Below are 24,487 nucleotides of genomic sequence, written 5' to 3'. Positions count from 1 at the left end.
CAATACCACTTTATGAAAATGACCACTGTGCCTTCATGGGGAAGGTGCAGGCAAGTTCCCCAACTAGCAGTGTGCTCTGTCAAATAATAGGCATATCACCGCCTGCACAGTAGGAAACGTGTCCCTTAGGAACCTTGCCCCCTTGTAGACGAGGCCTGGCCAGCAGTAGCCAGCTTCTTTTCCAAGTCACAGCTCATTGAATATTTCCACGGAATAGTTGCTGGTGATTAGGAAATTTGGGAGCTATAGTTTATTAAAATATCACACTGAATACATAAAATATAGTTTGCATAATAGCTACCTTTTCTCCTTTTTAATTGCTAAGTAAAAGAAGGAAATACTAGAGTGATGGCGTCTGTAAAAATACGTAAAATTTTGCAGTTGTTTTTTGTCTGATGGACTTGGAATTTGAATTCTACATAAATCCAAGTAGTTATAGATCATACTCAGTTGCCCAAGTGGAGAAATGAGAACAATTAGGTGGTTTTATGTGATGTTGGATGTTACATAAACAAACCATCAATTTAATATTCACCCACCTTAGAGATCCTATATTTCAGGAAAAAATTAAAAGAGTGGAAAACTCTAATTTCTGTTGGAAATGAAAGCCAATTTTTGAACAGCTCTCTGAAGGAAGAGAAATCGCCTCTAAATAATGCATCTGGTGCTTTAGGCAACACCAAAACCTTTACTGTAGCATTTTCAAGTCCACAGTGGGTCCAGCCTTTTCTTACATGCTTCCCCTCTATACCATCACCAGATCCATTCCATCTGCTCCAGCCCTTGTATTGACATTCTTGATTTGGAAACCAGTTGGCCTGCCCTCACTTGGCAATCTCTCATCCTGTAGTTAAGTCCGAGGTGCACTCTCTCTTTGCTTCCCCATATGAAATTCTCTTAGGAGAAATCCTGTGGTTAAGTTTAGAAATGCCTTACTGACTTAGAAGGGAAGTGAGATGACACTTTGGAAATGAGGAGATGTTGAACAGGGAAACGTCTGTTGGGTTCTGCTGATGCCATCGGTTTCTTACCATCGGACCAGGTGTGCCATCTGTTCCTCTCACACTTCTCTGTTGGCCACAGGTGCTGAGTGTTGCTTCTTGTTCTTGGGCTTGTGCCTAGTGAGACTCGTTTCTGTTCCAAGGCTCTCTGTGGACTTAGTAGCATTCAGCATTGCAAGACAGTTGCGTGGGGGGTGTGTTTTGAATGTGTGGGTTTTAAAAATGTCTGCAGCTCATCTAAGTTCTTAGTGCATTTCAGAGCTGGATCGTCCTTTGGTGCAAATTCTATCCTTCTGACCTGTGCTACCTCTATCAATGGAATATTTATAAACAAATTTATTTTGTTCATATTTATTTATTATTGGTTTAGTTAGTATTTTGTTATAATTTAGAGGCCTTTATGAAGTTGATGTCCACATACAAATTTAGGTTATGAGTACTCCACTGTTCCATTCCTTACTCGGTCTTTGGCCCAGGCACTTCTGTCCTGTCCTGATGTAAGTAATAAGTACAGTTGTTTTGTGGATATTTTTGGTCTGTTCCCAGAGGCCACAAGAGGGAATCCGAAGGTGAAAGACTGAGAATCACACATTTGTGTGTTTGGGTTGTATTTCAGTGGTAAAACCATTAATGAAACTCTGAAAAATGCCGACTGAGTAGTCTTGTTTGTAATGTGCTGCACTGGGTTCACTTTTGATTCTCGGTGATCTTTCTGTCTGACTATTAGGAAGTATGGCAGTTCTTCCAAGTTGATGTTGCTTAGTTAACGCATTCCCTGAATTGTCTCTTATCACAATCCTTTGAGCTAGGTTCGTTCTTTTCTCTTCATTTCATGTTACTGGGGAGAGAAGCAGTGCCTAAGGAGGTCAGGTAAGTTTACTAACATTGTGCAGCAAATTAGTGTCAGGGCTATGTCAGCTCTCCATTTTCCATCTCTAGTCTGCTGTGCTACACTAAGTGAAACTGAATGCCATTTACCCAAGGAAACATGGGCTCTACCAGGTTTTCTTTTGGTAATGAAAGAGAGAATCATGAAAGCTTTACACTTTTAATTTTCTCTGTAACAATTTGGACCACAGAAAATCTACTTGAAATGTTTCAGCTTCTATTGATCTTCTTTCCACTTATTTATATTGAAAACAAGTAGCTGTTAGCAATAAATATACATGTATTCCACCGTCAATGTATATGCCTCTGACAGGTAGAAGATTCCAGTGCCTCTTTGTAATGTTGCAGTTAAAGTTGAAATATTAAATACCATATGAAATATGAAATACCAAATATGAAATATCTCAATACTAGTTAACTCTTCTTTTTTTTTTTTTTTTTTTTTTTTTTGCGGTACGCGGGCCTCTCACTGTTGTGGCCTCTCCCGTTGTGGAGCACAGGCTCCGGACGCGCAGGCTCAGCAGCCATGGCTCACGGGGCCAGCCGCTCCGCGGTATGTGGGATCTTCCCGGACCGGGGCACGAACCCGTTTCCCCTGCATCGGCAGGCGGACTCTCAACCACTGCGCCACCAGGGAAGCCCCTAGTTAACTCTTAAAACATCTCTTTCCTTATCAAACACAGAATATCCGTTCAAAGCCTGGGAATATGTATTTTTGCCAAATTTTAAATATGTGGGTCTACTAATTTTTCTTTTTATCATTTTTTAAATGGATTATTTGGATATATTAGTTGAACTTATGAAAATGCTAATAATATTTGATCTTGACCTACAAAACTGGTGATTAAATATCTGTTATCATTATAGGTTATAAAACCTGATAATGTAGTAAACCTACCACCCAACCCAACAACATCACCAATAACTGAGAACTATATATGCTTCTCCCCTGTCCCTTAGACCTACTCAGATGATGATAATAAATAGCGCTTTTGAATTGTTTATCATTCCCCTGTTCATTATTTGCATGCCTGAACAATATATTGTTTAGGTTCACTTGTTTTTGAGCTTTATGAAAATAGTGTCAGGATGTATGTAGTCATCTAGGACTTGCTGTTTTCATATTATGTTTCTAAAATTTATTTATATTGTGAATGTAACTATAATTCTTGATTTTTAGTGCTGTACAGTAGTTTGTTGTGTATTCACACAACCGTTGATTGTTTATTCATTCTCTTGCTGATGGACATTTATTTATTTATTTTTAATATTTATTAGTTGGCTGCTTTGGGTCTTAGTTGCGGTGCATGGGCTTCTCTAGTTGTGGTGCGTGGGCTTCTCTAGTTGTGGCGCACGGGCTCAGTAGTTGCAGCACATAGGCTCTCTAGTTTAGCGCGTGGGCTCCAGAGTGTGCAGGATCAGTAGTTGCGGCGCGTGGGCTTAGTCGCCCTGTGGCATGCAGGATCTTAGCTGCCTGACCAGGGATCGAACCCACGTCCCTTGCATTGGAAGGCGGATTCTTAACAACTGGACCGCCAGGGAAGTCCCCTGATGGACATTTAGTTTGTTGCTAGTCTTTTGATTAGAAATAGTGCTGCTGCTATAAACAATCTATATGCTGTCTGTTTATTTTTTCTTGATTGTTTTAATTATACAGAAATTAAAAATATATTTCTAGTGGTTTTACCTTGACATTCTATGTTTAGACAAAGTAAACAAGAAATGACACAATCTTTTATGAAATTTTATGTCTTTTATGAAATTTTCTTTTTTAAGAAAAGGAATTGACTTTAAAAGTGAGGCCCTTTTACAACTTGAAATTTAGAGGGTTATACAGCCTTCCTGAGACATTTTCATGCAGTCATTTCTAAGACATAAATGTCACAGTCACGTCATCTTCACAGCTGCAATTTTGAATGAGTCTCCGTGGTCAACTTTATAGGCATTAAAAAAAAATCTTTAGTTTTTCTCAAAATGGTATCATTTTAGCATCATCATTTGCAGAGGAAAACAATCCCTTTCTAAGTTAAAAGTTTGGGCTCTGAAGACTCATTTGTGTATGCCATTTAAAATTTATTTTTAATTAAGCGTATTTAATGTTGGTAAGAGGTGCCAGACATTCAGAGCTCTGGAGACTCCAGGCATCCATATATCTGCAGAACAAGTCTGGCTCAGACAGTAAAGGTACATTCTCCTTCCTGCTGTGTTCCTGTCTGTGTCTGAAGAGAGGAATTGCCCCAGTGAGAGGAGTCACAGTCTTTGGGCTGCACTCATTACCAAGTGCACGTGCAACCAGCACAGAGTCCACTGGTCACCACAGTTTGCAAATCAGCTTGGCTCTTGCCAGTTCATTTTACCCAGTCTAGTAGATTGCCATCAAGTGTTAATGACTTTGGGCTCCTGTCAGCCTGGTTTAATTCAAGCTTAGGAACCCAGTGCCAAAAGCGTTCTCCATTCCCTTCATTGGCCATCCCAAGCGATTCCTGCCTTTCCCTATGAGGAAGTTGGATTTAATTGGTCTTTTCCTTGGTGCTTTGTTTGTTTGTTTTTAAATCAGCAGTATTTTGAAGCTAAAACTGGAAGTAGGCTACTTCTACTTTCGGTGTTAGTATTATATCAAAGAAGTAAGGGTGTTAATATGAGAAAGTTGCTGAACCAAATTAGAGATCTTACATGGGACGATCTCTGTGGGGTGGTTTGTGTTGGGTCCTGGGCTATTAAAATAATGTTATACTCTGGCTCTAATAAACGTGCTACTGATGCTAAGCACATTCATAGTTCATTAGCTTGGTTGCTTCATTGCCCAAGACCGTAACAGCCAGCTTTAAACAAATGAATAAACTTCATGACCTGATAGTAAATATCTCACTCCTACGCAGAAGGGACTACAGGTCACTTGGATGGGGCATTAACTTTGCCTCTGGGTTTATGACTGCATTTAAGGAAGGGATGACTTGCCTCTTGAAGGTTAAAAGAAATTTGGGTCATTTAGGACGCTCCTCAGCTGTCTTTCTCATCTAACTCATAGGAATAGCAAGAGTGGGGAGCTGATTCTCAGGGTTTGTGAATTCTGCTTTCATTTGAACATTTCTAACCTAATGTGATACAGGAGAGGACGCATAGCCAGGGTTGTCAGGCGGAAGACTGATCTGTTCCGTCTCATCTTCAGTTTGGTCATTTACATTTATTTTATGATGTTATATGGTTTATAAATCCTTGTATTTTGTATCCTGACAAACTTACGTGAGCTTCATTGATCCATCTAGAAGTTACCAGGGTTTTTCTCTAGACTGAACAGTTAATTCAACTGGTTAAACCATGCTGCTGCTGAAGCCAAGCGGCAAGTTGGATTCCTCTATAAACCCGTTGTCGTCATTCTGTTCCACGGCTGTAAGTGCATGCCCAGCTGGAGCCAGTCATCTTGTATGTCGTTGTCACCAATGACCGAGTGAGGGTATAAATGGTGTGGGATACCCACCCAGTTATCACTACGCAAGATCTTGCAGGCCCAGTCCTGTTCATTAAACTAACATTTGTGAGGAAATGCCCTATGGAAGCTGCATTTTATTTTTATGTTCCAGACCCAACTGAAAAAAGTGAAGTGCTTTTAGGCTTACTAGAGTCTTTTCTCTGGAGAGTTTAGTTTAAATGGTAGTTTCTATAGAGTTCTTTATATTTAACCTTTTGCTTAAGGCAGAATAAGGTAAATACTTGAGGTTTAACATTTGTTTTTGTCAGTTTTTTCCCTCTGGGGGTTTTGCCCAGGTCTTCAGGGCAGGGAAGGAGGAGCTTGTTAGAAGTTTGGAAGAGAAGGAGATCTGTGGGGCTCTCTCCTTATTGTCCTGAGATGGTGTAGAATAAGTATGATCATGATAGTTTGGAAATTACTTGATCCAGAGGTTAAAGACTTCATTTGTGAAGGTGGTTTCAAGAGAATATGCCTAATGTCAGTTTCTAAATGTACCATAACAACAAGGTAAAAGTCATTTCTCCTCCTGCTGGGAAGAAAATTCCTGGTAACAAAAGCTTTGGACTGTGTTTTCTTATCTTTCACAGGTGAGTGTGGTGCAAGATTCTGTCAACATTTCTGGCCAGAACACCATGAATATGGTGAAGGTTCCTGAGTGCCGGTTGGCGGATGAGTTAGGAGGACTGTGGGAGAATTCCCGGTTCACAGACTGTTGTTTGTGTGTTGCTGGCCAGGAATTCCAGGCTCACAAAGCTATCTTAGCAGGTTGGTATTTATTCATGGGGAGCTTTAGTTGTGGTTAAACAAGGAAAAACAGTAGGCTGCATAATCACCTTTTGAATAACTTCAACTTTTTGAACTAGTCCAAAAAAACTGCAGCTAAATATATTTTTATATTGTGGTGACATTCGTTGTCAAAACCAAAAAGGCTACTCTCCATAAAAATGCTACTTCTTTTTTTCTCTCTGTAGTGGACTTAGGCCATCATTTGCAAGGAATGGATGATGATGTGTATTGGATGCCTTTGCACCTGGAGGCTAGATGTCAAAACACTGGTTAAGAGCAGGTATCAGCCCCTAGACAGGGACTTAGGATGTAATGGAGAGGATTCTGGACTCAGGACTAAACCACCACGTAGCCAAATCCCCAGCCCTGGAGGTCTTAGCCCTCTCTTCCATACAAGCTTACTAGAAGAATGAGAATGTTGCCAGTGACGTGGAAGATCAGGTCTTGTTCTAGTAATAGGCCCTTGGTCTTTAAGACCAGAAAGACTGACACACAGCAGGAACTGTTAAGGCAGACTGATGGCCTTACCTCACAGGAAGCATAGCTTTCAGCCACAAAGTTATATTCAGTCCAAGAGATGTAAGAGGAAATCACATGAACCTTCAGGTAACAGATTTCTTACCAAGACCATCAGCCCTGTCATTCTAAAGTACACACCTGGCAAAACCTCTGTCTGGCTCAGTCTAACCATCTTCCTGATCCCTCTCTCAACTGGGTGTTACTGAGACTTGCTAAAGGAAGGCATTAACTCTTGTGTTCGTGCCTCTGTGCTCAGCTAGGCCCTCCCCAAGACCTCTTTCTACAGATGCGTAGTCAGCTCCTTTTCTTTTTCTCAACAATAGACACTTCACACCTTTAGCACTCTCCTTTAATCTCCAGCTCCTAAAAGACGACCTTGCTACTTCTTCCAAGAGAAAATCAAGGCCCTTCTCCCTGGGCTCTTGCCTCTCCCTTGCATTTTCTCTGCATTCTCAGTGGAGGAGGTGTTCTTCGTGTCCAAAGCAGACTACTTTCTACTGTTGTTCTGTCTCATGCTGCCTTCTCAGAAGCCTTACTCTGCCAATTAGACTCTTGTTCTCCGGTATCGTTGCCATCTCTTTCTCCTGTTGCCTGTTCACGCTCAGCCTGTAAACACGCTCAAGCTTCTCCCTCTAGTTAATTCTCTCTTTATTTCCCAGAGCTAAGTTTCTTGAGTTAACATATTCATTCTCTCTATTCTTTCCTCCCACTTACCCTCAGTTTGCCTCCATGCCACAAAAGCGGTTCTCCAAAGTTACATGACCTGCTAGTTCCTAAATTTGAGGGACTCTAGTTTATATATTATTTGACTCCTTTCTTCTGGTTTCTCTGGCTGGCTTTCTGGCTCCTTCTAATGTGTGGCCTCCCTCTTCTTCACCCATCCCTTTAAACGTTGTTATTCCCTAAGGGTCTGCCTTAGTTCTCTTTTCACTCTACTTTAGTCTCCCTAGATCATTTTATTTATTCTCATAACATCAGCTTCTCTCTATCCACTGATCCCTCTAGGCATATTGCTGCCTTGGACCCTTCCCTCTTTATTAAAAGCACCAGCCCTTTAGTCTTCAGCTTCTGTAATGTATTTATATAGTACCTTATAGTCTATAGCCTTGCAGAGATAAGAACAATGAGAACTGATATTCTTTTGGAATAGATTAAAATATTGAGGTTCAGAGGGTTACGTGATTTGCCCAAGATTATGTGGTTAGAAAATGGCCAATCTAAAATTAGTCCTTTCTGACATAAATTAGGTCAAAGTTCCAGGTGCCTGTTAGCTGAAACTCCTTCTATATATTCCATCTGTCCCTCCTCTCTTCGATAGAGGTTGGTAGTCTCAACTTTCACCAAAACCCCTGATTTATTGGACATGATAAAATTTGACTTCTTAGCCATTTTATTACTTTCATGGTTGAAATTAAGTTTAGTTATTTTTCATGGTGTTCATTAGACTAGAATGGGCATGGCTTAGAACACTGTTTCTGAACCTTTTTTTCATTATTCCCACCCCTAAGGAAAAAATTAAGACATTAAGGAATAAGATTTTGTCTAGTTGGGTTAAGATCTGAAGGGCCACAAATGATTGTGATACCTAAGATTGTTTTCACCTCTTTGGGGCGTTACCATCTCTGTTGATAATGCATGGCTTGGAGGAACAGACAGCCTGCCATAAATAAGCCTGCACTTCACCTAGCTAAGGGATGCCATTGAGCCCTGTTCTTGACCTCCTTGCTGTGTGGTCCCTGGAAGCGGAGGAAGTGTAGGTATCATTGTTCCAGGCAAAAATGCAGGTATTAGGACACCCTGCTTAGACCATGAAGGAGCTTCCATTTGAACCCCAAGATCTACTCAGAGGATATCATTGTCATCTAACATAGGTAATTTGAGTAATCTCCTTGAAATATGAATGGTTGGAATGAAGCCAATAAATTATTTTGAAAGAAGTGATTTCTTATTTTCCCTACGTATTATATAATAATTATTCACTTATTGTATAATATAAAAAGAAAGTAATTTTATAATTCTGGCATAATTTGATATAAAAGACCATTTCTGTAGTAGTGGGACAGGAAAGAAAATGATCTCTTCTTCTGGAGTTCCCTGGCAGTCCAGTGGTTAGGACTCGGTGCTTTCACTGCCATTGGCCCAGGTTCAATCCCTGGTCGGGGAACTAAGATCCCACAAGCCACATGGTGTGGCCAGAAAAGAAAAAAAGAAAATGATCTCTTCCTCATAACAGAAGAACCAAGAGATTTTGGTGTGATAACCATATCTGTTTGTTTTCCTTTCACTTTGTAGCTCGTTCTCCAGTTTTTAGTGCCATGTTTGAACATGAAATGGAGGAAAGCAAAAAGGTATGTAACAGGATAGAGATACCTCTTTTTAGCTAGGTGGCTAGAATCAGATCATTTCCCAGTTTGGCAGCAGATTTATTTTCCTGGTTTTTTTTGTCTTGTTATGTTATTCAAATGGAGTAGAGTTCCCCGAACAGACAATTTCTGAGAGCAGAGAGAGGTAGTCTGGAAGCATTCTAGGTAAAGCAGAAACACTGTTCCAGGCAGGTCATCCAAATAGTCTTGGGTGAGGGTATTAGACACGTGTTTCTACTGAGGAAAAGAAAGGTGAAAAATCAAAGGTATAGTTGTCTTGCTATTGTATTTGAGAAAACAAAGGTGGTACATATGATGGGAGAAAAGGCTGTTACAATCAAATAGGGCAAAGAGAACTTTCCCATTCGTGTTAGATTTAAAATGGTATGAGCTCCTCTCTTCATCAGAGCTTAAAATCATGAAAATTGTCTAGGGATTCTGTTCCGTTGGAATGTTTCTCATTTTTAGTTTCTTTGGCATAGAATCGGGTTGAAATCAATGATGTGGAGCCTGAAGTTTTTAAGGAAATGATGTGCTTCATTTACACGGGGAAGGCTCCGAACCTCGATAAAATGGCTGACGATTTGCTGGCAGCTGCTGACAAGGTGAGATGAGAACAGGACAATAACAACAAGACTAGGAGTCTTGGTGACCTCTTGAGTTTCATGACTGGGCTTTTATGTTGCTTTGTGGGCAGGATGAACATATATCTTAGTTACGTTTTTTTTTTAATATTTATTTATTTATTTGGTTACACCAGTCTTAGTTGCAGTAGGCGGCCTCCTTAGTTGCAGCGCGTGGGCTTCTTAGTTGCGGCAGGCAGGCTCCTTAGTTGCAGCATGCGAGCTCTTAGTTGCGGCATGCGAACTCATAGTTGCGGCACGCATGTGGGATCTAGTTCCCTGACCGGGGATTGAACCCAGGCCCCCTGCATTGGGAGCGCAAAGTCTTATCCACTGGGCCACCAGGGAAGTCCCACATATATCTTAGTTTGGCCAGAACAGTCTTGGTTTACACTCGTGTTCCAACACAGTTACTGATAGCGCCCTTTTTATTTTCAAAAGTATCCTGCTTTGAAGGGCAAATTATATGGTCATCCTAATTATGGAGAAGAAGGATGAGTTGATGTTTACCTCTCTTCTCTTGCCGATCTCAAATTTAACCACAGTGATTTTAAAGATTCAGATAATACTAACATTTGGATTTATAATTTGGCTTTGTAATTTACAAAAATATTCTTGAGTTCATTAACTTTTATTTAAACTTTGTCAGTAAGAGAATAACTTTTACCTAGTATCCTGCTTATTAGCATTTTCAGCTTTTATCTTAGAAGTTATTGAAATATACCATATTCAGAATTGAAAGATGACGAATAGATCTTTGGGAAAAAAGATACTACTACAGTAAATGTATGCTTTGATTGTAAGACACGTTTTAATTTGAGAAATGTTAAAGTGTGAAAATAAAAATGTAGATCTTAGCCTTAAGGAAATATGGTTATTACCTAAAACAACAGGCTGGTGATTCCCAAAATAGGGTTGAGGGGAAGAGGTTAATGAAACACCAAGTCAAACTGGGTTTTTTTGTGTTGCTCTTTTATAGCAGGACCTTTCTCAGAACCTTTAGTATGTCAGTGTGTACTGTTAGTTTTCTAAAAGAGAATATAATAGACAAATTTCTCCAATTTAGTTAACCCTGGAGTTACTTTTCTCAAGGATCACCTCTGGGGATTAGTGTTCCCCAAAACACACTTTGGGAAACTGACTTTCATTGTGTAGATAGACCAGAGAGAGCAGTGACCTGTTCCTCCAAGGCCCTGTGGTCTGAGGAAACGTGACTGAGGGGTGGGGGTGGGCGGGGGGTGTAAAAGTATTGCTATTTATCCTGTGGAAGCTTCTCTTACATTGGGGGGCAGTTGAGGCAAGGGTGTTAAAGGGCTTAAACCCGGCCAGCAGTAGACCCCGTGAGAAAGATGGTTCTCTGCTGGAGGTGCCTCCTTTTCCTGCCGTGATGCTGCAGCGCCCACCCGAGGGGCACAGCTGGCTCTGGCCTGAGAGCACTAGAGCCTTCTCAGGATTCACTCCCGGGAGTAATCTCCATCCTTCTCCCTTAGCACCCCGGAGGAGAGTGTTTGTGTTTACAGTGGAGGTTTTATCTTTATTGATCATCTTTTTGGAGTGTTTGTAGAGGATGAGGCATGTAAACCCAATCAGTGCTACCGGTGAAAAGGATTGAATAATAGCTGCACCTTTCTTATCACCTTTCAAGACTTTATTAAGTACAATTAAGCAATGTGAACATCCTATACCCTTCCAGTCTAGCTCAGTTCTGACCAGAGGAAACTTGCCTCCAGTGGAAACGGAAAGAAAATATTCGCTGTGAGTTCTGGGGAAGTAGAATACACAGCCCAAATGGCTGCTTCTTATAAACATGAGTTTATAATGATTCTGCCTCATCTGCCCTCTGATTTTTTTTTTTTTTCTTCTTCTTTTTTTGGCCTCACCACACGGCTTGTGGGATTTTAGTTCCCCAAGCAGGGATCGAACCCAGGCCCTCGGCAGTGAGAGCACAGAGTCCTGACCACTGGACTGCCAGGGAATTCCCCTTCCTCTGATTTTTCAGTGAAGCAGTCACTTGTGCTTATACATACCAGGCATTTATCCCCCTCATTGTCTAGCTCCCATAAGGATGAGTAGCATCACAAGGTCCAATTTTTAGACAGAAATACTAAAACTCAGAGTTGTACATTCTCAGAGCCAGGGTTAGACATCTGTGTCCCTGGGTTTTCATTCCTACTCCTCAGCCAGAGAGCCTACTGGGAACCTATTGTAAGTAGAGAGCAGGGGGTCAGCCTGAACTGACGTTCTGAGGTTGGTGCTTTTCAGTACAGTGTTAGTTAAAGCAGTTGAATCACAGCGGTGCTCTAAATTTATGAATGAGAAGTAACGGAAGGGTGCGTTTTTCAAATTCCATTCAAAATTTCCCATTAGACAGTCCTTGCTCTAAGCTTATTTGAAAACATTTTTACCTTTACACCTCCTTGTGAGCTTCAGGAAAACGGAATAAGAAAATTTTCATGGAAGGATCTAAACATCTAGAATTTACCCAAGAGGCTAAAACAGCTTCTTCTAAGTTTTTCCAGTCTCCTGGGGACATGTGTAATTAGACCAAAAACAAAACAAAACACATAGCCCAGGCCTAGGAGACAAACTTCAATCTCCCAGGTAAGGACTGCCATTAGGCAGGTTTTTCAGAAGCATAATTAAGAAAAAAACCTTTGTCCCCAAGGGACGAAAATGGCTACTCTTGTCTAATTATGCAGTAGGGATCAGAGCTATTCACAGTAAAAGTCCTTTTAAAAGAATTTTATTGAGAAAGGATAAGATGAATATTCTGTGCAGCACTGTATGAAGACTGAACATTTACTTAACCTTTTCCAGTCTTTTAAAACAAAAACGGCAGCCTAATTTCTTTCTTGTGTAGTGTCATTCCTGTTTTCCATGGAAACTGTTTTCTAGTTACTCAAATGTAAGAAATTAAAGCTGCACCCAAAACCAATAAAACTCTCTTTTTGCTGCAGGAGATCACAGTGCCAGCAGATATGCCTCCTCACCCAGAATTCATAACAATAAAATTGTCTTGGTTTGATCGTCATGATTCAGCCTGAAGGAGTGTTGTGTCATTCAGTTCTCAGGCCCTCAAGATGGGACCTGTATGGAGACTGTGGATACCCTCAGAGCAAATCATTCTCCTATGAGCTGATTAATGACATTTTATTTTGTGCCTTCCTTTATCCCTTCTTCCCCCTTTTCCCTGAAATTCCTTAGTAGGTTCATAATATATTTGAGAGCAAGTAGCACAGTTGCATCAAAACAAATCAGGTAGATCAGATGTGCCCAATGTTAACCTAGGCCTTCATTTCCAAAACATTTATTTATACCCTTTACTTGGAAAATAGGAAGTTTTTAGGCTGAAACTGGATCCAGGGTCTCTGTTGCTTTGTTCTTCTACCCTAAGAATCTTAACCTCAACCCCGATAAGATAGGACTCCATTTATCCTTTTCTGTTGAAAAGGAGGCCTTTAGTTGACACTCATTCAGGAATAACTAGTGGTAGAGATGCTGGTGAATGTCACCACAGGGCTCCTTTTCACAGCCTGATGGGACAGTTGGAATATCCTGCTGGGCTGGTGACAATGCTTAGGTAGAAAGGACTGTGCTGCACCCTAGTCTGGCTCTAAATAAAAGGATTGCAGAAATTTAAATGTAATGTCCCTGTCGACTTGAAGCAGAGAAATACCTCATTGTAAGGGTAGATGGTGATGGTTTAATAGACACTTTAATGGTAGTCGGGGTAGGGGAAAACTTGAAGATGTGGGTCTATTCCATAATTGCCACTTTTCTAATAGACTTTAGAACTTGAATGGCAGCTATGCAAGGTATCTTGGCTGTTCATTTCGGCCTTCGGAGTGTGGTTTTGTTTTATAATTGCAGTAGCAGCATTTTCGTGGTCTGTGCAGTTTTGTTAAGGTATCCAGTTACGTGATGGTACAGCTGAAGAAAACAACTTCAGTAGCGGTCAGTCCAGAGCATTCCTGCTCTGACGACAGCCACGCTTGTGTTTTACAGTATGCCTTGGAGCGTTTAAAGGTCATGTGTGAGGATGCCCTCTGCAGTAACCTCTCCGTGGAGAACGCCGCAGAGATTCTCATCCTGGCTGACCTCCACAGCGCAGATCAGCTGAAAACTCAGGCAGTGGATTTCATCAACTAGTGAGTTGTCATCTTCAGAGTTCTTTCAGGGTAGTTGGGTTAGTTAACGAATGAGAAAGGAAGACTTTGAATTGGTGAGTGAAACAGGTGAGTAGCTTCATTAAGCTTCTTAGTAGTAAGTAGAGAGTGTCCATCTTTTCCTTCAGCTTGACGGTGTGAAAAATGGTTCTGCTTTCATCAGTCTAATCTGATTGGTGAGTGAAGTGTATTACTACCTTGCAGGATCAGAATTGATGAAAATGACAACTTGCTGGTCTGAAAAAGCTGCGTCCCCTAAAGCGATAGTATCTGTACTTCACACTCACCGGCTTAAAAAAAAGACATGCAGATCTGTGGGAGAGCAGAAGTGGATTTTTATGAGTTAGTAAGAGTGTCCAGCGGTCGACTGCAGAACGGGGGAAAAGAGAAGGCATGATCAGGAGACGAGGTCGTAAAATAACTGTTTTGAGAAAGAAGCGTAAATTCCAGTAGAACTGTTCCTTCATCCTAAATGACCATATTACTTTCTGAAATAATTCTCAGTGGGACATGTTATACTCCTTTGCCTGATGGGGAGCAAAAGTTGGAAAAAACCCCAGGAAGAGAAGCAGGCCTACTAATAAAGCCCTCAGAACAGCAGTTCTGGGGGGTGAGAGGTCTAAGAGGTCGCAGGGTAGGTGAGTAAACATTACTTAACGCAGAAAATGCCCTGAAAACAGGAAGTGATGTCCTCTAAGTCTGTAAGATTGTTCCGAAGCAAAGTGTTCCTTGTCCTGAGTGCTCACTCTGTGCTGGACGCTTGCTTGGTGCTTTTTAGATGTTAACCGTTCAGTGAAGTGTGAGTATTAGCCCCTCTTTTTCGATTATCAAATAGGCCCCAGGCCGTGACCTGCTTTGTGGTTATGGGACTAGTAAATGGCAAAGCCAGATGGAAGCTCAGAGCTGTCTGACCCAGAGAAGTCTTGCTCTTTCTCTTTATCAGCATCACCAACGAATATGAAGAGCATTGATGATGCAGAGAAGAGCCTGAGGAACATTTCATCTTTTGTAATTGAGAACATAGCGTCTCAGAGTCCTAGTTTTCAGAGTTACAACAGTCGTAACCTGGTCACCTGTCTGCACATTTTCTAACAAGCAAATTCTCATGCATATTAAGGGTTCTGTCTGAGTACGTCTTGCATTGACACCCATAACAGCAAACCCTGGGGAATTCGGCTGTCTGGGTGGCTGTGTGATTCATCCTCCACTCACTCATCCTCTGGTAACCCATCTCTCGCATTTCTCCTAGTCATGCTTCGGACGTCTTGGAGACCTCCGGGTGGAAGTCAATGGTGGTGTCACATCCCCACTTGGTGGCTGAGGCGTACCGCTCTCTGGCTTCGGCACAGTGCCCGTTCTTGGGACCCCCGCGCAAGCGCCTGAAGCAGTCCTAAGATCCTGCCTGTTGTAAGACTCCGTTTACGTTCCAGAAGCAGCAGCCGCTGTTGCTGCCACAAACCACCAGGTAGACAGCACAATCTGTGGAGCTTCTACTCCGTTGTGGGGGGAAAAGACTGCATCGTGGCCCCAGACTTTTAAAACAGCACTAAGTAAACTTGGGGGAAATGGGGGTGGGGGGAGGGAAGGGCCCGGGACTCGGGGCTGTTCAACCTAATGAAAATCCTGTTGCTGCGTCACTGTGTTCTCTTTGGCCTGGCGGAGTTTGATACTGCGGGGATTCAGTTTAGGCGCTAGCCCTGAGGACATCCCAGCGGTGGTACTTTGGAGAAACCTGTCTGCATCTGACTGAGCAGAACAGATCGTCAGGTGCCTGGAGCAAAAAGAAAATTTAAAAAGGACATTTAGTTTTAAGAGAAGGGAAAAGGAAAGAAGAAAGGATTTTTGCAGAATTTCTCAAAAATCAGTTTTTGGATTCCAGTAGTATTTATGTTGAGAGAAGTTTTAGTACATCCAGCTGTGCTAAAACTTGGGTATTTGTGAGAACTCACCACGCACCATGCAAGCATCAGAAGAGCTCTCTTGTTGTTAGCACTTATTGTTTGCAAGAACACAATACTTCCCGTTACCCTTTTATGAAAAACAACAAGGAGAGGTGAAAGGGGAAGGAGACGATTTGATCTAGAAGATGAGTATTCTGATGTGGTAGCTTTTGGAAAAAAATCTTTATTTGGTGTTGAAAACTGGAAAAAGTAATTCATCCAGAATTCATACTGTCTTGACAAAAACTATGGTTCTGTTTTTAGATATTGTGGAAAATGTTTTTTGGCATTTTTCTCTGATTTTATTTCTTCTCCCCTGTTCCTTTTTCTAAAAAACAAACACACACAAAACAAAAACAGAGCAAAAAGACGAGAAAAGGAAATTTTATTATTAATGCTGTGTGGAAAAACTCCCAGCCCAGATTGCTCAGCTGTTCATACCTGACTTGCCACCTGCATAGGAGCCAGTCCTGTTCCTTCCAATTCGCCCCTCTTCCTACAGGGGAGAACTTCCAAATGTTAATTTTTTTCTTTTTGAAAATATAAATAATGACTATTTTGTACTGTGTGGTATCTCTGGTCTTTTGTTTCACTCACCTGGCTTGTCTTTGGGGTCTGAGTTCCTTAAGGGATTTTGAAGGCCTAGTTTGATTCTTTAGCTTGCAGAGATTATGCTCCAGATGTCTAAGCGGTAGGAATTTATTGCGTCTCCCTAATCTCAAGTTTCCTTTGTGAGCTACCAGCATCCGCCAGTCCCTTGTCCTTCTTATCTCACAGTCCACATCCTACTGAGGGATCAGGGAAGTGGGCTCTCCTGCACCCTACATGTTTTAAGACCGAATTCCCAATCTCCCTTCTCCTTAAGTAAATACAAAAATATCAAGGGGACATGAATGTGGAGACTTAATAAAGGGAAGTTCTTATCTCTGACTGGTTCTGTCACTGACTGGATGTGTTTGCAGAAAAGTTAATGTCCAAATTCCCAGTGAGCTCACAGGAATGCTCTGGGGCTCCTCCTCTGCCTTCCCTGCAGCAGTGCTGGACAGGGCAGTGGGATACACTGGAGAACCATTGGCCATTGGGCCAAGGTGTGTATTATTTGACCTATTATCAGTCTAATCAAAGGCAGGATTTGCTTATTAGAAACCACTCCTTTGCGCTTCTCGGTTTCCTCCTAAGTGTCACCTGTGTGAGCAAGTGCCCAGTTCTCCATGTCCTGGCTGCTGTCCTGTGCCTCCTGAGTCCTCACTTTCCAGATCAGCACGTGGACCTGGGGACCTGGGCGTACCCAGGGTCTCCTGTACGCACACTGTCTCTCAGGTAACTGCACTGGCTCAGCACTGCTCACGTTTCAGCAAACCTTCCTGTACAGTATCTCATTTGAACTTCCCAACAACTCGATGGGTTGGGTAGGATAAATGAGAGATAGATAGCATCTTCCCATTTTATAGGTGAGAGAAATTGAAACCCTGAGGGACATGCCTAAGGTTACAAAACTTGAGTGAGAGTTCTTCTAATGTGATACCCTGAAAAGATTATGTAAGCAACTGGAGGAAGTTCCATTTCTGAAATGTTTAGGTACGCAGTCTGAGGTAAAGCTTTCTTTCTGTGGGGATGGCAAGAGCAGAAGCTCTGGAAAGGTGCCTCAGCTGGCCTGTGTGTCAGAGGATCCAGGAGGACAAACCGGGCTTCAGATTTGCCCTTCCTCATTCACAGAAAGCTGTGGATTGGGGGCTGGTAGGTTCAGGGAACATGTCCTCAGGAGGGTAGCAGTTCTGGCACCAAGCTTCTGGCAAGATGAAAGTCTCTTCTGGGATTTCCCAAAATTTACGGGATTTCCACTGTGGGCTTTACTGTTGGGTACAAAGCAGTTAGGATTTCGGGTACAGGTGAAGCTGTTTGATGCCTCTCCTGTCGTTATTCTTTCTGGACGTGTTTGTTTCTGTTTAAATGATAAGAGTTGAAGCCATCTGGTTATGACAACATCAGAGCCCCAGCATACTGTTCATAAACCTCCCACTGCCACCACCCCCTCCCTGAGCTCCCCCACATCTGAAATTTAATTCAAGTTAGCTCCACAGTCTGGGGCATGTGCTGTCACTGCAGAGATGTCCGTGCCAGTGGAACAGTTGGAGATTTCAATTCCACAAGGATATGGCTTATTTATCAAAACAATATTTCAGGCAAGTAGTTTCACAGAACCTTTGGAGTTGCAGTTTCAGGTCCAAATACTGTATCTGGCATCATTCCCCAACTTCCCTCCTTCCTTATTGTCAGCCCCCCTCTATCTGGCCATTCACGGAAAAATTTTCTTGTTCCTTATGTAGAGATTAAAGCTGTGTTATTAGGCATTTCAAACACCTTTATGAGGTTTAACAATTCAGGTAAGAGATGCCTCTCTTTTCCTTATCACTGGTAAGTCTGCTGGGCTTTTAGGCCTTTAAGAGGTTCCTCTTTTTTTTTTTTTTTTAAATTCTAGCCAGAGACATCAAGATTCTTTCTTAGGCCAAAAGATCTCTAGCTTGACCACCACTCTGCGCATTCATTTATAATTCTGGCTTAAACCTATTGTAGGTTCTCCATATTGCGTGAGCCTGTGCAGATGAAAGGAAACAGCCTGTATGTTTATGAGCAAAACAACAGACGGAGTTGAGCTGTACTTTGAAACTGACTGTTGCTTTGTTCTGGCTCTTCAACTCCTATAAAAGAACAGCAACTAAATCCCCCCAACGTGACTATATTGGATCCTTTGGTTTATCTTTGTCAAAGACAAATTCTTGGCTGGAGCCCAACCTTATTTTCCACAGCTAATTATCTTTTTAATCAGCCCGGGCCTGTGTGTTTCCTTTATCTCATGATTGTTCCCTGAACCCTGCCCTGTATCATTTAGATTCAATTCTAATGGCTCGCTGACTAATCCAGCATTCAGGTGAGTATGGTCGGACTGCTCTTTATGTATGTGTATGCACAAGGTAGATGTGTTTCCCCCCTTTTAATTTCAGAAGTGACCTTGCCACCTTGGGGACTTTGACCCAATAGGTGGACACCTCCTGGAGACAGTAAGCAAGGAAGCAAATGTAGGATGATCAGTATTGGGGATAATGAGCTGGGAGAACCAGAAGCTTTGACCTCCAGATGAGAGCGGAAACTTGAATGTTGTCGACTGATGGGATCTTTATGTGGCTAAGCTATTATAATGCAAGATATCATTCCCCCTCTGTAAATCCTGTAATGCTGGAGTAGAAAGTGGCATCTGGAATACTCTTTGGTTCTGATTCCTGCAGCTCTAGGAAAAGAGAATTTTAGACTTGAGGGAATTCAGTACAAGCAACAGAAATGACTAAGGAGTTGAAGGGGATCAACCTCAGGGGGAAAACATTATGAAGATAAAATAAGCATTACTCCAGTATGGGAATGTTGCACCAGGACCTGTAGCTTACAGATCTCGCGGGAGTTCTGTACGCTCGCCGGCTTGTGTTGTGCAGCTCCCGCTCATCCCAAGGTGATAGAACCGTAACATCCTCGAGGTCACTCAACCTGGCTCTGAGCCAAGAAGCAGCAGAAGGCAAAGGAATAGCTTTGGGCCTTAGGCCCCCAGACCAGAAAGAAAGTGGAAATCTAAGAATTTGCCCAAGTGGGCACCCCTGCTCATAATGCTCAGTTGAAATGGGGTGAGCTTTAGCCCCCTCAAGACCCTGGAAGGTGAGCTTTTGACAAACGTCAGGGAAAAAAAGGGGCCCCCACATAACTCATCTTCTTTTCATGTCTGAGAAAACACATCCAGAGAAGTGAGATGACTGCTCAAGGTCACAGAGATGAAAACTCAGGCCACTGACTGAGCAAACAGTGCCTGAGCACCTAGAAAGTGGCAAACACTGTGCTAGGCTAGGTTTGAGGTGAGGGGTAGGATTTTCCCTCCACTAATCCAGTCTAATGGAGGAGACGGGAGTGGCCCACAGAAACAAAGCCGGGGGGTCATAACACTGAGGACTGAAAAGCTATTGAATTTAGCAGGAAGGAGGTCAGCGGTTACCTTAGAGCAGTTTCTGTCAAATGGTGGAGGCAGAAGCCAAGACTGATGAGAAGGTAAGCAAACATGGCTCGAGTGTAAGCCACTCTTTCCAGAAGTTTGGAAGGGAATCTCTCCCACCCACTCTTAAGAACTTAACATCTCAATTTAGTCAACACATTTATGTTTGTTTAGAAGTGATGGTATACAGGTTGTTCCGTAAAATTACAGACACTTCAGTGACTGATGTTTGTAATAAAAGTCATGTCTGTAGAATAATTATAGCTTCAAATTGAGAAAACAATCAGCGTCAACCCTTACACAGTTTTGAGAATGATTTCCTCAAGACAGACACATGTTTCTATGCTTCTTTAACCTATCCATCTTCCAAGTAAAAGTTGGCTTCACATTTATTATAGACCCTTAAAATGTTTTTCTGGGCAGTGGTTTTGTTCAGTGGCGTGCTACTTAAAGGTATAACATTTAGTTCCCCAAAATGTCAGCCCTGATTGGTAGCATTTGCTAGTTTCCATGGTGTAAATACCCCCACTATGGCCATTTCAAACCCTGAGGTGACATTACCGGGTGCAGAGTTGGAAGGGGTGTGCAGCTCCCCACTGTCGAGTACTGCCACCATACAGATGGGGTAAACGAGTAGAACCTCAAGCCATAGGCAATGGTAAAGTGTAAGATAACTAGGAAGAGATGAATTTTGAGTATTTATTACTTTTGCTGTTAGTTGTACATTGATACAATTTAATTTTTAATTGGCCATTTAACAAACATCTCTCAAAATTTCTGAAAATTTTAACGAATGGCTTTATAGAGCCAGTGTGAACTGGTTCCAGCACACCACTGGTGTGCTTTCAAATTTGCCCTCCAACATCTGTGCTTTGTTATTTCCTGTTATCCTACAGCACTTTAAAATGCACTTACTAGTTTAATGGTAGAATGAAGTACTGCCTTTTTGGAAATTTATAGATAGATTGATATTGATACATGAACCAATAGTCATATTACACATTTTAATCTCTCTGGGTAAATAAACATTTTTTTGCTATCTCTTACAGGTATTGGAAGTGTTTATTTTTATTGAAACACTAATGAAAAGTAGGCACATCCCCTGATAAATCCAATGTAATCTTCAGTCATTCCAGGGAAGTGGTCTCCACAGTGTATCATTCATGTCTCCATTACCTCTATTCATGTCTCCATTACCTCTGAACAACAGTTAAAGAGGGAAAAAAGAGGGCGTTTGAGCATGGTCAGCATACCAATGGGTGATCCCCAAGGTCTTCTACACCCGCTGAAGTTTAAGAACCTTGCATTGGTTTTGCCTTTCTTTTTTTAAATAAATTTATTAATTTGTTTTTATTTTTGACTGTATTGGGTCTTTGTTGCTGCTCATGGGCTTTCTCTAGTTGAGGCAAGCGGGGGCTACTCTTTGTTGCGGTGCGTGGGCTTCTCATTGTCTTGGCTTCTCTTGTTGCAGAGCACAGGCTCTAGAGCGCAGGCTCAGTTGCTCCGCGGCATGTGGGATCTTCCCGGGCCAGGGCTCGAACCCATGTCCCCTTCATTGGCAGGCGGATTCTTAACCACTGCGCCACCAGGGAAGCCCTGGTTTGGCCTTTTAAGAATGAATTTTTAGAGCCCTTTCTGTTTTCTTTGCTAAAAATTTATTTATACCATATATGATGTGCCAGGGACTGTGCTCGTTTCTAGGGATAAACAGTGAGTAAAACTAACTGCTCCCTGCCCTCATTGGACCTGACGAGTCTAATGGCGAAGAGAGTGTCCTTAATAATCTCACAAAGACATGACGTCAAGCCATGGTGAGTGCTCTGAAAGAAATGTGTAAGGCACCGTGAGAGCCTGGAGTGGGGAGTTAATCTCTTCTGGGGCATCCAGGAAGGCTTCCCTAAGAAAGCAACTTTTGAAGTGAGAGCTGCAGGATGAAGAGCTGTCAACTTGGTGAAGTTGGAGAGTCATGTTCCACACAGAAGAAATCGCCTGCATGGAGCGCAGACTCAGGAGGGAGCATATGGTGCCTGTGTTCTAGGAGCCCAGAGAAGGCTGGGTGGCTGGAGTGTGGAGAAGTGTGAGAGCAAGCTAGAAGCCAGACCTGGCAGGACCTTCATAGGTCACATTTAGAATCTGGGTACTTATACTAAGAACAGTGGGGAAATCATGGAAGCTTTATTAAGCAGGAGGGGGTGACAAGATTTTTATTCTAAGATCTTTGGCTTGAGTGTAGAAAAGTTGATGTTGAGAGTGGGGATGGAGGAAGGCAAGAGGTAGCAGAACTTGAACTACGGAGGTGGCAGAGCTGGAGAAAAAAATACATTTGAGAGAGGTTTGGGGGCAAATTTGTTAGAACTTGCTGATTGGATAGAGTAAGGACAAAGAGGTGAGTAGGATGGATTCACCAACATAGAGACCAGTGGGAAGATAAACTGGGAAATTAGATCATTAAATTCATTTTACTTGTTGCTTATGAGATGCCTTGAGAATTCCAAATGGAGGTATCACATGGGCTATTGAATTTTTGAGCCTAGGATTCAGAGGAGAGATCAAGACTGGAGAGATGGTTCTGGGATATACTGGTTTCGAGGTGTAATTGTGAAGCCCTTGGTGTGTTGGATCATCAGGGAGTATAGAGTGAAGAGAGAAGGGGGCCCGGGAACCTTAAGGAACCTAAAGCTTCCTAAACCTTAAGGAATGCTTATATTTTAGGGCCAGTAAAAAAAGATAAGCCACAAAGAAGGAAAAGAGTTGGCTAGAGATAGACAGGAAGGAAACATATGTCAGAGAACAAATACAAAACTGTTAGAAGTGTCAAATGCAGTATAATAAGAGAAACGATAAAATCGCCCATTGGAGGTAGCAACATGGAAGTCATTAGTGAGCTTAGCTGGGGCCATTTCAGTGAAGGGAGCCAATCTGGGTGAGGTGAGGAGTGGGTGGGTCATGAGGAATGAAAAGTTCGGGCAAAACTGGAAGAAGGAAATGAGTAGAGGGAGGAGCTCCATTTGTTTCCTATAGTATGGAAGAGACATGAGCACATTTAAAGCTGGCGAGAGGGATCCAGTAGAGAGGAAGCAGTTAAAAGCTTTCAGGTCCAGTAGAGAAAGGACCATCTGTGCTGGGAGGTTCTGAGTGGTCTGGGAGGAGAAGCGGGTGGGTGGGCATAGGTAGGAAGAGGAGGGACACCCTCTCTGGGTATGAGGAGAGTCCTATAGAACGTGGGTTTGTCTCATGGTAGGAAGTTGAGCAAGCTTGCATCTGGTGACGTGTACGTTTTTGAGTGTTAAGTAGGAAATAAGATCAATGGCTGAGAATCCCTGGGATAGCGTCGAGGCTGGGAGGTGTGATGAGCCTAGTGGCTGGGGAAAGGTTGGTGAGAGTGCAGGCAGCGCTGGAGGTCTAGCCAAGGTTGGTGTTCAGAGAGCACAGTGTCTGGAGTCAAGGAGCCCGGCTCTGATCTCCTGCCACCACTCACGATCCTGGCCAAAGCACCTGCACGTATAAGCCTTAGTTTTTCTTCTGTAAAATGGGTATTTCATAGAGTTCCCCTGGAAATTAATGAGTAGTACATATCAAGTCCTTAACATGGTGACTACCGTTCATGAGCTCCAGAAAGGTTAACTGCCACTGATGCTATTGTTATTGCCGTGTACTTCTTGTTGGTCCTACCCTAAGCCATATGTAGCCTTTAGAGTCCATGGCCTTTTAGGATTTCTTGGAATGGAAGGTAAATCTGCGACGAGACCCTGAAATGGGCACCTTTGGGAGTGTGGGGATCTTCTGAGCCAGAATTCCCTGTGGGGAGAGGGAGAGCCATCCCCTGGCCAGCCCTGTGTCCTGCGAGCTCTGAGGTTCTCACCTGCTGTAACGCGTGGGGGAGTCTCAGGAAGAGTCAGCCTGCCCCAGACCTTTCAGTCACCTGGAACAGCTCTTCATCTATGATCATCACCATCATCTTTGTTATAATCTCCAAAAGCTAGGAGTGCTTGACAGTAGGCATTCCAGAGAGGAAGGTAAGAGGCAGGGCAGAAGCACTTCGGCTTGGAGGTGTGAAAATAGGGACTGGGGAGAGGATGTAACTTGAGGACCCTGGAGCCCAGTTTCTTGGGCAGCTGCTGCCTCCTGAGGGGCCAGGGGGAGAGGGATGATGCACACCTGCTAATTCAAGGCCGTCTTTTCTACATGGTTTTCCTTCTTTGGCTTCTTTTCTTTTTTCTTTCCTTTTCCGCTCCCTGTCCTTCCCTCCTCCTGGAGCATGGAAGCTTCCATGATTTCCTAGACATTTCTCTCCCCTGTCCCCAGTACTGCTCACTAGAGTGACGTCTTGAGCCTGATCCTGCAGCATTAAAAAAAATAATAATAAAAACCTGCCTACAATGAGCCCTCCAGTGCTGATCTCCGCTGAGATGTGACAGATGGCAGCGCCTGACTGAGCAGCGGCAGGCCCCTCCTATCCCAGGCCTGGGAGCTGCCGAGGCTGGTAAATGGGGCATTCATATACCTTTCCACACTCTTGTATCCTCCACCTTCCCGCGATTTCCCCAAACGGCATCCTCCTCATTTCTAAAGTGCAGATGCCGCCTGTCGGGGTTTTAGCTGCCCCTTGACCTGTGTCTTCCCTTCTCCTCCTCTCTGTCCCTGTGAAAGACTCTCACGATATAGAGCGTTCAGAGTCCCTCTGCGAGTCGCAGATTTACTG

General features: G+C 42.8%; 1 protein-coding gene across 4 annotated transcripts in view; it reads left to right on the top strand.

Annotated features, from left to right (window-relative positions):
- Nucleotides 1–16,685, top strand: part of SPOP (speckle type BTB/POZ protein) — a 67,982-nt gene extending 51,297 nt beyond the window's left edge. For all 4 annotated transcript variants that reach the window (XM_004282642.3, XM_033410704.2, XM_033410702.2 and 1 more), the window contains 5 exons: nt 5,946–6,123; nt 8,956–9,011; nt 9,509–9,631; nt 13,655–13,797; nt 15,065–16,685. In XM_004282642.3, the coding sequence (XP_004282690.1) occupies nt 5,946–6,123; nt 8,956–9,011; nt 9,509–9,631; nt 13,655–13,797; nt 15,065–15,209 (645 nt within the window). In that variant the 3' untranslated portion in view covers nt 15,210–16,685. The remainder of the gene's footprint in view (nt 1–5,945; nt 6,124–8,955; nt 9,012–9,508; nt 9,632–13,654; nt 13,798–15,064) is intronic.
- Nucleotides 16,686–24,487: the final 7,802 nt, after the last annotated feature.

Source organism: Orcinus orca, chromosome 19, assembly GCF_937001465.1.
Source record: "Orcinus orca chromosome 19, mOrcOrc1.1, whole genome shotgun sequence".
NCBI classification, from domain to species: Eukaryota; Metazoa; Chordata; class Mammalia; order Artiodactyla; family Delphinidae; genus Orcinus; species Orcinus orca.
Note: the sequence above shows the minus strand (reverse complement) of the source record. Positions and strands in the feature narration are given on the sequence as shown.